At 34.5% G+C, this 14,508-nt stretch overlaps 1 protein-coding gene across 2 annotated transcripts in view; it reads right to left on the bottom strand.

Moving 5' to 3' along the window:
* LOC129218580 (hemicentin-2-like) overlaps positions 1–10,989 on the bottom strand; it is a 180,907-nt gene extending 169,918 nt beyond the window's left edge. For both annotated transcript variants that reach the window (XM_054852892.1, XM_054852893.1), the window contains exon 1: positions 10,826–10,989. In XM_054852892.1, coding sequence (XP_054708867.1) covers positions 10,826–10,913 — 88 coding nt within the window. In that variant the 5' untranslated portion in view covers positions 10,914–10,989. The remainder of the gene's footprint in view (positions 1–10,825) is intronic.
* Positions 10,990–14,508: the final 3,519 nt, after the last annotated feature.

Below are 14,508 nucleotides of genomic sequence, written 5' to 3'. Positions count from 1 at the left end.
CCCCTTCCCTTTGGCGACACGGCTGCTGGACTAAAAACAAACACAATACAATTTTTTTTGTTTTATTTTTATTTATAAAACCAACCAGTATATTTGTACCCATTAGTTTATTCTAGTTTAACACATTTTTTGAGTAATATATCGTTTAAAAGGCAAGAGTAACTTGACGAAACGAAAATTTCTACACTGTAAAAACGATTCAGAAACGTTCCTGGAAAATAATGGGCAGCTGATGTGCCCAATTTCTTCCATTAACAAATCTTGGAAAAACCAGGAACGCTTTCCGCTAAAAGTCAGTAACCTTTTTGAAATTAACCTAGAAACTTTCAGATAGAAGTGCGAAATCTCCCCTGTTAAAGCAAGTCATGTCTCCAGAACCTTCTAGAAAAATTAAGTAGGTGTAGTGTAATTGATTAGAACCTTCCTAATTTACGAAGAAGGCTCCATAAAACTCAGAGTGACCATAGCTACGCAGAAAGGAACCAAGCATATATCTTGCCTGCCTTTCAAAGCTGTAGCTATCCATTGACATTTTCACTCTCATTGGGAGCTTAGTCAACATGGACAAGCCTTAAGCAAACTTGAGCCGATACGCTTAACAAACTCTCTCAATCAATCTTTTAACTGGTTGCTAAAAATATTTTCCACTACAGTGAAAAGTCTGCGCGCGTGCAGCTTGAAGCGATTCAGAAAACTTTTATGTGATGATACTTGTTTTTACGGGGAAATAGGTGAAAACGTGTGAAATCCCGAGACGTTCCACCGAAATAACCAGTAACATTTCGAAATTTCTTTACAGTGTAGGGCAATATTTGGTTTGTTTTGTGTATAATGGCTTAAATTATCTCTCTTTTACATTTTATTATTATTTTTAACTGGCGAAAAGCTTTTTTCAATTCAAGCAAATAATTAGATTTTATTTTCTTCTTTTTTAAGTTATGAAAACTAGTGCCAACGCAACAACTGCGAACAACATTCGTACTTAGGAAATGTTTTGCTTTGTTGACAGATACAGAGTTCAGATTAATATTACTGAATAACATTTGTTAAGGGGACCGGAAAGTAATATCGTCTTGTTTTCTCAAACAAATAAATTTTTAAACGTTTTAATTTTTAACCAAAGATCTAATCACCCTTGTTATCAACAACCTTGTACCATCTAGTACTCAAATTTTTAATCCCGGACAGATAAAAATCAGTTGGTTTTTGTCGCAAAACATGTGGAAATCGCGTCTAAGATATAAGCGAAATTTTCCAAGTTTTTTTGACATAGAAAGTGTTTTAGTGATTGAAACAAAGGGCAATCAGGTGGTGCAATTTGTGGCGAGAATATTTCCACTGCTATCGGCAGAAAAGGGGAGTGTTTCTGAAACATGATAATGCAAGACCACACAGCACAAAGCGAACCCTTGAAAAAGGATAAATGCTGTGGTGGGCTGCTTCACTCACCATACTCAGCTGACATTGCACCTTCTGATTTTCCTTTATTCTTATCTATGTGTGGCAAACAAAAAAAATCCGATATCCAAAGATCCTTCACCAGAAATTTTGCTCAAAAACCTTTAAATTTCTATCAGTACGGGATTGATTTGTGTGCAATCCACAACTTAAGGTTGTTGATAGCGAGAATAATTGATTACAGTTGATTAAAAGTAAAAACTTTTGAAAATTTATTTAATTGAAAAACACGACCTTACTTTCCACTCCCCCTAATATTTACTAGCTCTAAAAGTTGTTCATGTTACACACATAAAGACTATTTCGCTCACCGGTGACTAAGTGGCACATCTGAAAAAAAAAAAATCTAAGTCTTACTCAGTACTAGTTTTAACTGATTTTCTCTCAAGTACAACAATATTTGTAGCACATTTATGTTCTGATTACTGTTTTCTTTTTTACTCTCAGATGTGCTACTTTGTCGCCGCGAAAAAAAAAAAATCAAAGCCTTACTCAGTACTAGTTTTAGCGGATTTACTCTCAAATGCAACAATATTTGTAACACATTTATGTTCTGATTACCAGTTTTTTTTTTTTTTTTTTGTGTGACCTAAATTTAGAGTGTTTAGTTAATGTTGGAAAATTTTTCTTCTAATTTACGGGATTTAATATTGTGTCACTGTTGACATATATCATTTATACACCACCACGCATCAGTTATACAAGCATACTTCGTGCGAGTTTTGTAATAAGAAAGAGCATAAAATTTGCATTTCACGTTTTTTTTTTCAAGTTTTTAAAATGTGAGAATTAGCGAAATGCTATCTCGAAAAGTTGTTCGTATTAGAGACGCCTCGTAACAGCCAACTTTTACAGGAAGAGTCACTACATTCTGATAAAGTAAATAATGCCTGGTGAGGAGAGTAATACCTATTTATTACAATTAATTCAAGCCACTCGACACTGCCACTGGTTCACTCGACGCGTTCCTTAATTAGTTCCACTAGAGATTACTAACAGGCCATTTTGAAATCCCTTTCCAGGTTATATCTACATTTGGATCTAGGCTCTATTCTCCCACTGGAGGTATGAATGTGCTAATATAAGTGAGTTACTAATCCTAAGTGCAGCATGTATTAGCACGAACTCATACATTTCAAAACATAATATAAAAGAATAACTTAAATCGAAAAATCTCCGATTTTTTTTAGATTACGTATGAATGCTTACTTCTAATTTGTATTCAGAACACTTCTGTGCGTGCAAGCTTTGTTCTACGGAGTATGTCTACGTGACGTTTGATTTCAGCCCGCATGCGATCTTGAACACAGACTGATATTCCTGTAGTTTCGCAATTCTGTTCGCCTATTGTTGTATACACTAGCCTTGCGTAAGCAATATCTTTGACGAAGCTGCGGAGGAAGACGTGTGATATGAAAGCGGGAGATCGAGAGGTTTTTTTTTTTTTTTTTGAAATATCTACCCACTTAGAATTTCTTTCACTCGCTATTATACCAACATGAGAAAAGACATTTTGTGCATTATAGCCAGGGGTGATTGTGTTTCGGTATTTTACCGAATTTTCGGTATTTTCGGACGTATTTCCGGTATTTTTATGTCCGAAAATACCGGAATTATGTTTTTTTTTGTTATGCTTTTATCTCCCTACCTCCGCATCTTTTTTAAAAATTATATAATACTCATCAAATATACCTGCAAGAGCCTTAAGATGGACACCTATATCCCTTAAGATGGACAAATGTCAAGATAATTTGTATAACACCAGCTCAAAAGTAACTTTGTAACCAATTAAAAATTTAATCAAATGTGCACACAATATTTTGACTCAGAACTATTTAATACAATGGCAAAGGTGCGCTTAAGTAGTAGGGGCCAAAGATTACCCCCCCCTCCCACCGTTCTCGCTTTGAAACTTTCAGGTATTTTTTGATGAACTCACAATCACCTCTGTTATAGCTTAATGAGGACAACCTTAAGAGGGACAAATATCTATTCAACAAAAATATGACTTGTAACGGTACGGTAATACGGTAGAATCCATGTCAATTCTACAAGGGCTGTAACATGATGGTCTTGCACCATTTTAAATTTAACATATGTTAAAATTCATAAAAAATTAAGAAATACGGTTTTTTTTTTGGCTCAAAACAAATTTCTGCGTCGAGATACAGGCCGCTAAAATGGCGGTCCTGTCATGATTTCTCACTTGGGATTTTCGTCAAAATGTTTAAAGTACATTATCTCAGGAACGGTAGAATATATTATGTTGCGGTTTGTTTTACTTAAAAGGATATGTTTTCTTGTTTAAAAACATATGCTGCATTTTGAAATATGTGCTTTAGCTTTTTACAGTCTTTTGAAAAAAAAAGTTTAATGTTTTTGATTTTTCTCAAATATGTCAATTTCAAAATTTTTCATTTTTTTACAGTTTATTGGTACTACTTAGCACTACGTTCCCTGAAAAGGAGAGCTTCCACTTTTTCGTTAACCAGATTTTAGAGGCATTGGAAAAAATGAGGGTTTTTTAAGGAACTCTTCACATAATTGCAGATCTGAAAATTCAAAAAAAAAATCCGCAGCAAGTGGCCAGAATACACTTTTAATTAGTTTATATATCGAATTTTTCATTTTCGATAAACAATAAACGTATTTCTTAATTTTTTGTAAATTGTAACATGTGTTAAATTCAAAAAAAATCCAAGACCATCATGTTACAGCCCTTATTGAATTGACATTAATTCTACCATACCAACCTCAACTAAACAGAAAGTGCAAGAAAATGTCTGTACGCCTGATGTATGTGTGTTAAGTGCATATGCAATATTTAGCAGAGAAAAAAAGCTCCTATAATATAGGATGCGTGAGAAACTGAATAGTACTATGCCCAGAGACAACATAAAAAGGATCATGTAGTATTAACAAACAGGGAGAAGAAATGAATGCAGATGCAAATCGCTTTGCAGAATAGCAAATTTTAGTTCGTCAAAAGGGCCATTCCACGAAAAACCAGACATTTTGTGATGACCGTGACAGATCTATATCTAATTTCAAAACGTGTTAAAAGCAAGATTTTTTTTGTCCAAGAAATCACACGGGTATGAGTGATTTTTTAGGTGAAAAAATCGTACATGTCTGGTTTTCGTCCGAATGGCATACTATTTGTTTCTTTTTGGAAACTAACACTAAAAAATAATTTGTAGGAAAGCAAAGTATATTTTGACAAATTTTCATCAACAGATTCGAAGGAAAAATTCATAGAATGAAGAACTCTAAAGCAGATGTCCAAAAGTGTGTCCCACACGTTACAGGTATTCTTCTTTAAAAAATAACTACTAAAAATGAAATTGGATTTTTGTTTTAACTTAACGAGTCATACGAGTCAAGTACTTTTACCAGGTCAACATTTTTTTATATTTCAGCCATTACTGATTTGTATACATGTGATACTATAAAGGGAATTTTGTCCAAACTGTCCCACACTTGATCGTGGAACCGCCCAAAAGAGCATTCTGCAAAATATTTGCTTAAGACAGTGTACGATCATATCAGCGGCTTCACAGCAATCTTATTTGACGCTAAGAAAAAAAAATATAGCTGAACAAAGCAGCTAAAATATGAAAAATTGATAATGAACTTGTTTTTCCTAACCGGTAGTTATATGAGTTTTTTCATGGAGTTAAATATTAAAATAAAAAAAAAACAATGTAATGACACAGAAAAAAAAATTGGACACTTTTTTATTTTCTTTGCAATTATTTTACTTTTAGTGCCATGGTCATTCAAGTTAACAACGTGCATTGGTTTATACTGGTTTTATTTGATGGTAAAAGCGAATAAGCTAGGGGATTGTAGTAAGATTCTACATGATTGTAGGAGAATCTTTCAGCTACTTAGAGTGGAGATGACGGTCAAAGTATTTTTTAAAATGTATTAAAAACGTCTCATATTTATTAACTTCTAAGATTTAAAAATAAAGAAATTATATTGCAAACCCTTTTGGAGAATGCACTCTACCTTGGTAAGCGTTCGCGATCACGTGATATGAGCTTGCTGTGCATCAGCAGTGTCATCCGACGGGTAATCAGGGTTGTGAGAAAAGAGCAACATTGTGCTGTCCGTTTTTTAGCGACAGAAGGTGTTTCAGTTCGTGAAAAGTATCGGTAAATAAAAAATGTTTACAGAACATTCACTGCAAGTGATTGGTGTACAAATGGACACAAGTGATTGCGTCATTGACGGAATTTATTCGTCAAGTTCGCCTCGTCACTTTGGTTGGTAAATGAAGTTGATCGTCATTCGTAGTATCGTAGTCAAGTTAACTTTCATTAAGTCGTATTCATAAAACCAACGAAGACTCGGACGATACAGTTGGTCAACCACTGGCTCATACCACGTGGGTGCGTGTTCTTACCACAGGTGAATTCATCCATTAATAGTGTTTCTCCTTAACCTCCCGCTCTATTTCTGAAAATAGCTCTGTTACACTCCCAAATATACCAAATTATAACAACTGTTCCGTTTTCATTTGATGCATACGTACATTGGTACAGAAACCAAAATTAACTCAGTACCAAAAGCACTTTTCCCCCGAAAACTCCCGAAGAAGGAGTAAATACTTGAGCTCGGGCTTAAAGTTACCTTTACTAAATTGTATGTAACATTCGCAAAGAATACTGCTACTCAATACGTCACTTGTAGCTATTTACTTTACTGATTATGATATTTATAAACAGCATTTTAAAAGGGTGAACATACGTTGACCTTTTCTAAAAAAAATAAATAAATCAATAAACCGTTTAGCCTTAATGAATTTCAAACCTCGCACGGTAGAAAGCAATTTTCCATGCTTAAATTCCAGTACAACATATCGACCGTGAATATACATGCATCAACATGAAAGTATTGTCATAAATGGATTTTGGCATATAAAATGTGTAGAAAAAGGTCAGTGCTCGATTCGACTCTTGCAGACAAGCGTAATGATACTTTTAAGCAGTCTAAGAAAGCTGTGAAAAATCTAAGGACGACATACAGGGTGTTCCGTTTTAACCTGCAAGACCTTTATTTTCGCAACCGATAGTCCTAGATGTATACTTCCAATTGGAAAAATGTTCAAAATCAGATGTAGAGTTAAGATATTAAAAGTTTGAAGTAAAAATAATAAGTCAAAAAATATACAAAAAATACAAAATAAGTCAAAAAATACAAAATTTAACTTTTTATACGGAGTCCAGTTCCCCTAACTTATACATAGGGAAATAATCTCCAGTGAAAAATAATTCCAACACAAAAAGTTTGAAATTAGTACGATCAATATTCACCGAGATATGAAACGCAGCGTTTTGTGACTTACACCACTTTTCACTGGCCATCAATAACACATTTTGGGGGGAAATATAGGAGGTAACAAGTGTTTAAAATTATATGTGTGCGTAGAGTGTAGTTTTTAAAATTTTTCGAGGTTTTGTAGTGTGTTTTTGTTTATCACGGCATAACAATTTCATTTATTTTTGAGCAGCAATGAAAAAATATAAATACTTGTTTTTCTTACTTTGATTACTTGTCATTCTTTTGAAAGGGCGATAAGTTCCAATCTCATCTTCTGTATGCTCCCTTAAAACTTTAAACTAGAATATCTCATTGAGTTTTGGTCGCACAAATGTCAAGTTTTTTGTGTAGAGTTTTCAATGGAGATTATAGGGGACGTAGGGCACGTATAAAAAGTTAAATTTTGTATTTTTTGACTTAATTTTATTCTTGATTCAAACTTTCAATACCTTAACTCTTGATCTGATTTTAAACATTTTAGCTATTGGAAGTATACATCTAGGACTAACGGTTACGAAAATAAATTCCGCTTTCTTGAAACGATTTTGAATTGACTTGTAGAAAGTTCAATATCATGTGCCCTCAGTTATGTACAGGGTCAGCTTTGAATAGTACTCAAATAAATCATAGCAAAAAATTAAAGTGGGCTACAAACCTTTAAAAAAAATTAAATAAATGAAATGAAAAAAATAACTATAGAGTGGGGTATTTTCGATAACTTTAAACAGGTAATATATTGAGCATATAATCGGCAAGTATACGAGTACATGTGTATATTATATATGTATACCTGTTGTGCTAGTTGCCCTTGCCCTAGGTAGACTTCTGGATTTTTTTTTCGGTCAGTATTACGACATCTACCTACGTCGGCTCTTACCAGTTTCATTCCACTTTGTCATTTTTAATTAGATGCCTTCATTATGTGATGAGACATTTTTTTCTCTAGAAAAGCGAAGAAAGTAAATACACTTTTTTGTCCAAGGCACATGAGAACTATGTATGTAGGTATAACGTTGAATATATAATCTAGTATATAACCCAGTAAAAAATTTCGCTTTTTTTATATTCCAACATAATGACGGTAGCGTACGTTTGTACCTCATCTCCGCCCACTTCGCAATGTTTTCAATCTACATAATGTAATCGAATGCTTCTTTTCTCTAGAAAAAACTTCAGGGAAGTAATCATGCCTTTTCGCCCCAAGTGTTAGCTTAGCCTTACTTCTGAGAATACAAATTAATTTTAAAAGTGTTAATATTATCAACAGTATTATCATGGTTAACAATTTTCTCATTTAATCACATTGAAAACTAGTTTTTATTTTCATATGAAAATTGTGAACGCAATTTTTCTCCAGAGAGCCACTAATAATCAAGATGAAACATTAGCGCGCATAACTATCGTGGGGTTACAAGCGAAACCAACTAAGTCAAATATAATTGATTTTCGAATTTTTAGCTTTTCTTGATCACAGAAATCAGTTCTTTTGACTGGTGAAATGTATTAAGTCGTAGCTTTTTTTTTCTTTTATATTTCAAAGTTTTGTAATCAGATAGTCATACAATTGATGATAATTAGTCCTAACCGTATCCATCGTTAGTGTAATACAGAAAATAAACTTATGAGAACCAAGACTGTTCCATGATTTTGAAGAAAATGATAGTGCTTTAACTTTAAAGAAAAAAATAATAATTTGAATTTTTGGCATCTTGAATTCAAATTATGTTTTTCGCAATCACGAGCGTGTGTGCGTGTAGGCGCATGTGTGTGGGTGCGTGGGGGCGTAAGTGTATGTATGCATGTGTGTGAGTGAGTGTTGTGCACGTGCGTGTAGGTGTTCGTGTGTGTGTGTGTGTGTGTGTGTGTGTATAGGCTTTCGTGTGTGTGTCTGTGTAGGCGTTCGTGTGTGTGTGTGTGTAGGCGTTCGTGTGTGTGTGTGTGTGTGTGTAGGCGTTCGTGTGTGTGTGTGTGTGTAGGCGTTCGTGTGTGTGTGTGTGTAGGCGTTCGTGTGTGTGTGTGTAGGCGTTCGTGTGTGTGTGTAGGCGTTCGTGTGTGTGTGTAGGCGTTCGTGTGTGTGTGTGTAGGCGTTCGTGTGTGTGTGTGTAGGCGTTCGTGTGTGTGTGTAGGCGTTCGTGTGTGTGTGTGTAGGCGTTCGTGTGTGTGGGACATGGACGCCACCGCCCAGCAAAAGTGGATTTCGGGGGACAGTGGTCAGGAGCAGCCGCGCCGCCGCCGGTGGACGGTGGTGCTGCAGCCCTGGTCCAAGCTGAAAAAGGCACGGACGCCAAAAACGGTCAAGTGAAAACAATAAGCAATCGTGATTGCTCAAAAAACCGTACCAAAGTAGACAAAGCAAAAAAATCTTTAATCCGTGTTTACTCAAAACCATGTTTTTTGACTTAGTGTGTTTCACTTGAAACCAGACGTTATAAAACGCATCAAAGTGAAAGAAAGGCATGACTAATGAATTTTTTTGCGACATTTAACAATTAATTTAAGAATCAACTGAAAGTAAATTGTAAAATAATGGCATTTTAGAGTAGTCATCCGGAGTAATATATGTAATAATATGGTAAATGTAAAAATTTAAACTAAAATTTAGAAAACTAAAAAAGAGGTGCCATGGGAAACTATATATTGGTAATGCTTAACAAAATAACTATGTGTTTAAAAGTAGTTCCTAGCAGTAAGAAAAGACAACGATCAATGCAGAATAAAAACACATCGAACGACTACTAAAACGCAATTCAAAAAAAAGGAAAAAAAAACTAAGAAAAAAAAAGATATGCTAAATATAACTGATATCATTGAATTTTTTTTTAAAGTTATAAACGAGTGAAGCGCGTCAAAGAAAAGTAAAAGTAAACAATGGTGAGGTTGAAAACTATAAACCAATACTTAAACTATGACATGATTTAAAACTAAAACTCAAGAAAAATTACTACTTCAAATGACTTAAAATATTTTAAAATTAACTAAAGACGTAAATTTGAATTTAATGAGAGATATCTATAAAAGTTTCAATAAGTTGACAAATTTGGCTAACTATAAGCTGATAGTCAATTAGAATCACGCATGAGTTGTGACAACTTTAGGTGTGAAAAAGTTTTTTAATTGAATATGGTTAGAGCCTTATGCAGTCATGATGCTAAGGCTCTAAGGACGATAAGGACGAAAAAGAGTTTCCGTTTAATTTTCTTGATTATGTTAAATTTTCATATTTTTGGATGTAAACAAATGAAGCGTAACTAGGTCATTGACGGCAAATATTTTCTGTTTTGAGTTTGAGCTTATTAGCAGTTTAAATTTTGAGACATTTGTTATGATCGAACATTCAGTATCATTTATTAGTGTTGACATGTACAGGTATAATGACATTTCAGTTAGCAGAGGTGCATTTCAGTTATGTGTTGTTGTATAAATGAGTAATGAAAGAAAAAGATACTTCTGTTTATTTTTTCGTTCATAATAGGTCCCATTCTTCAAGCCATTCAGGCCAGTCAGTACTCAATCTCTGATTGTTATTGATTTAAAAATAATTTAAAAAATTAAGAAGTTATTCAAGTTGATTCGGACCATGTAATAAATAATGTTAACTTTAAATGTAAGAAAAATTTTTGTGATAAAAGTAAGTTTGTAGTTTACAACTACAATATTGACATTTTTGTGGATGTGAAGTAAAAACCATTTATTTTTACCGTGATGCAAAATGTCATGATTGCTGTGACATTCCAATGTGTGCTTCTCCTGCGTTTTTTCTATAACTATTAAAATAGGATACGTTGAGCACTCGGGGGAAAAAATCAAAAGTTTTCGAAGTTTGTATATTTGTATAGCAGATCTAGTTTAATAAACCAACTGATTGTTTTAACCATTTGAAAGTTCTTGCTGTCCGTGAACGTGTTAAGGTATTAATCTGATTGAGTGATGACAGCAAAGAGCATTTCTTGCCCCACATAAATTCGTTAGAGGGAGTTCTTGGGGTTGCTTGATTCTTTTCCAATAAGGACCAGGAAAGAAATGCGAAAAGATGGATTACCTATGGCAGCACAGTATCCAAGTGCGAAAAGACAGCCCGTGCCAGTCCAAAGAAGCGGGATTATCCTCGGAAAGGCCGGGGGAACCATCGCTGGGGGGAGTTGGTCACCTGCAGTAGATCCCGGACACGAATGCTGCCATCGCCAAAAAAGAGGACCGCTTCGCTTGTAGGCCACACAGCTTCTGCCACCATCCGGGAAGCCGGATCGATGCCAGACGGGCTGCCGGGAATGGACTCGCGTTTCCAATGCTCCGTTCGCTCTTGCCGGATCCTTGCTTTAGCGGGAGTCCCTTTTTTTTGGTTCCTTTTCTGATTGGATGCGCAGCTCAAATGTTGAAGGGAATCGCTTTTCGGAGAAAAGTTTCAAAATGCGATAGTTACCCTTCACCACGGAAATATCACATTTCCAGTTGATGAAGCGATCTTAAGGGAAGATTTCGTCTCGAGAAAACTATTTCTTTGCTTCCAGTGGGAGGACAAGGCTCGACAAAAGCATTAACTACAGAGGAAGGTAATAAGAAAATATTAACGAGAAAGGAAACTAAACCTTCCTTCACATTTCTCAGCCTTGATCCAAACTCTTAAATTTTCGAAACATTGTTTTCTTTCGGAAAGAAGACAATCATTCATCTTATAGCCACTTTCTCGAATTCTATCTACCACATTTAACGTTCAACTAGAAAGGATTTTTATTCGCAATAATGTAACACTGGCATAGCTTATTCCTTAATTTACTTTTAAAATTTCTAAAATGACTATAAATTAAAACAGTAGGAAAGAAACCGGAAAATTTCCGAAAAAAACCCGAAAAAAAAACGTTTTTTTCCGGTTTTTCAGAGGTTTATTTCTCCTCCGGAAAAATTGAAAAAAAATGAATTTTTCAACTTTTTAGGAAGTTTTTATTGAAAAATTCAGCAGAAAGTGATTAGACATTTCTCATACTTAAATTCTGATGCAATTTCCTCCCCTCACCTCCTAATTGTATGTTAAAATACTGTCTAACTTTGATGATGCAAGTAGTTGTATGATGATATAATTTGCATATAGATCAAAAAACATTTAATTCTTTACGAAAAAATCGAAAAAAAAAAGAAAAAAACAACATACTTAGTGAAGAATTTATATATATATATATATTTTCCTTCTTCTTAAAACAAACAAGCATAACTTAAATCACAGAACTATGTTTCTGCTGACTGCGAACCAAATGTATACAGGGTGCGGCAAAAAAATCCGGGCAAGCAATTTTTCACCTAACTTTATCAAAAATAAATAAATTAACAAACCACAAAAAATAATAATATGAGAAGACCTTTAGTAATGAATAAATTTATTGGATTCAAACTGGCCGCCTTTTGAAGTAATACAGAGGTGCAACTGCTTATTGAAATTTTCATTCAAGATCCGTAAATCATTTAATCAATCCTATTCCGATTCCCTATAAAAGCAATTGGTTTAGTGAGTTCAAACTTATGTGTAGTTTAGAGAATATCTTTGACTCTAAAATAGGTCATACGGTGTAATAAATAGGATTGAGGTCTAACGAGTAGAGCGTCCACTCTAATGATGATATATCAAAAACACTGCGCCTTGCACCAATCTTGTCTTTTTGCCTGCATGAACTGGTGTGAAGTCAAATTGAAATGTCTTGTCTGCATTGCTGTGCTGAAGTGCTCTTAGGTTCACAGAAGTACAACAGCTTCTGAACTGTCCTTCTGGTGCACTTTTTGATTCATTTTATGGCCCTCATCCACAAAAAAAAAAAAAAAAAAAAAAAAAAAAAACAGATATTATTTGTCCCTTGTGCTGATTCCATCACAGACAAATCCTGACCTCGGATTTTGTATATGTTTAAAATTTTCTAAAATGCTTGGAATGTCTACAGACCAAATTATATTGTTCTGGGGGTTATGAGCAGGTTGAATAGTAATCAGTGAAAGGTATCTCTTCCATGGACTTGCGGCCCATCTCAAACGTTTCTGGCATTTTTGGAGTCATACGAATGCCTGAACTTTTGGAACGCGTAAAACTTCTGCTTGAGCTGTTTTTGCTCTTAGTCGCACTTATCGGTCACAAATTCATTTCTTACGAAAGACTCCTCTCGTGGAAACCCACGGATTTCATTGAACTCACTTTTGGATGACCTGCCGCCGAAATGGTTGCTGTTTGTTTTTGTACACTTCTGGGCATCGATTATCATTTACAAACCACTTGAAGTGGCCTACCACATCAAATTGCCGAAGCACAACAAGCAAACGAACTGTCGTTCTACTTGGTTAAACAACTTTAAAGTAGCAGATCTTTTGCTTAAAATTGTAAAAAACCCGTAAAACAATACATAAACTAGGGGATATCTTGTAAATTATTTTCTAATAAAGTAAGGGACAAAAATAAATACGACACTCATTAAAATCAAATAACTTCACTTCCATTCGATGATGCAATCTTTGTCCTTTTTTTGCCGCACCCTGTATATTGCCGTGCTAAGCACAAAAGTGGAATCTGCAGTTGAATTCAAGCTGAGATAATGTGTTTTAAAGTTTGGCTCTCCCATACATTTGATTCAGATGTCATTTTTTTTTCAGATTTTTTTTTTTTAAATAGTCCCTGATCAAATGACCCTAAAACATTTTATTTATTAAGTAAAATACGAAACAGAGAAAAACTTGGTTATACTAACTCCGTTTTGTTCAAAAATGCAAGTATGACTACTTTTGCTACTGTGCTTAGCACGGCAATATGAATAAACTCCAGTTTAAGTTTTCGTTCACCTTTAGAAACTATTGCTTAGTTTTGGTTTGGGGTTTCTGTTGGAAAGAAAAAGAAAAAAACAAATTAGTTTTGCTTTGGACTTAGAACTAGATTGGAATAAATCAAAACTCAATAGCTTTCATTTTCAGACAGTAAAGTTACATTCTAAGGAAATTAATTCATACTTATTTTTCTTTCAAACAATATTATTCATGCTTGAAAGTCGAAAGTTACAATTATTGTTTCAAATTTCAAGGCAATCTAAAAATGTCATTGTTATGATTAGACACACCACACCCAATATTAAAGGTTGAATGACAACTTGACTTGTTTCGGTTGTTTGACCAAGAAAGCTCTCAGTTTAAAAAAAAAAAAAAAAAAAACTTTTTTTCTAATTAAACTTACCTTTATGCGTATTTCTGTCAAGCATAAAAAGAAGTGTGGATTGCATATATTTTTTAATGCTTAACCCTTTTTATGTTACAAGAAACACAGAGCTATTAAGAAAAACCCTCTTTTTATTCGTAAAAAAATCAATTTTTCCATTTTTTCCTATTTTTCCTACAAAAAACGGCGAAAAGGGTGGGAAGTATAGCACCCTTTTATACCCTTTTGAAGACAGTCCTGAAGTACACTCAGGGCCGACGAGAGGCCATGTAACCTAGTCGGAAACAAGGGGACCACCTCGGTATCGCAGTCGTATAAGTTTTAATGCATAAGGGACCGGAAAACCAACAAAGAGCGGCCCTCACTTTGGCTCTCGGTGGTCGTGAGTACACTCAAAAAATGCCTAGTGGGCACTCCTGATATTAAACCTATATTCAGACCCTGATTGCCTCCCAAGCCTCTGTTAAACATAGGCCTGGCGCTGGCGTCACCGAATTTGATGGTCCTTCAAACTTATATTTAATAAGAGAGTGTTGCGAGTAAAA

Source organism: Uloborus diversus, chromosome 3 (genome assembly GCF_026930045.1).
Source record: "Uloborus diversus isolate 005 chromosome 3, Udiv.v.3.1, whole genome shotgun sequence".
Classification (NCBI taxonomy): domain Eukaryota; kingdom Metazoa; phylum Arthropoda; class Arachnida; order Araneae; family Uloboridae; genus Uloborus; species Uloborus diversus.
This window is presented reverse-complemented; position numbering and strand designations above follow the sequence as displayed.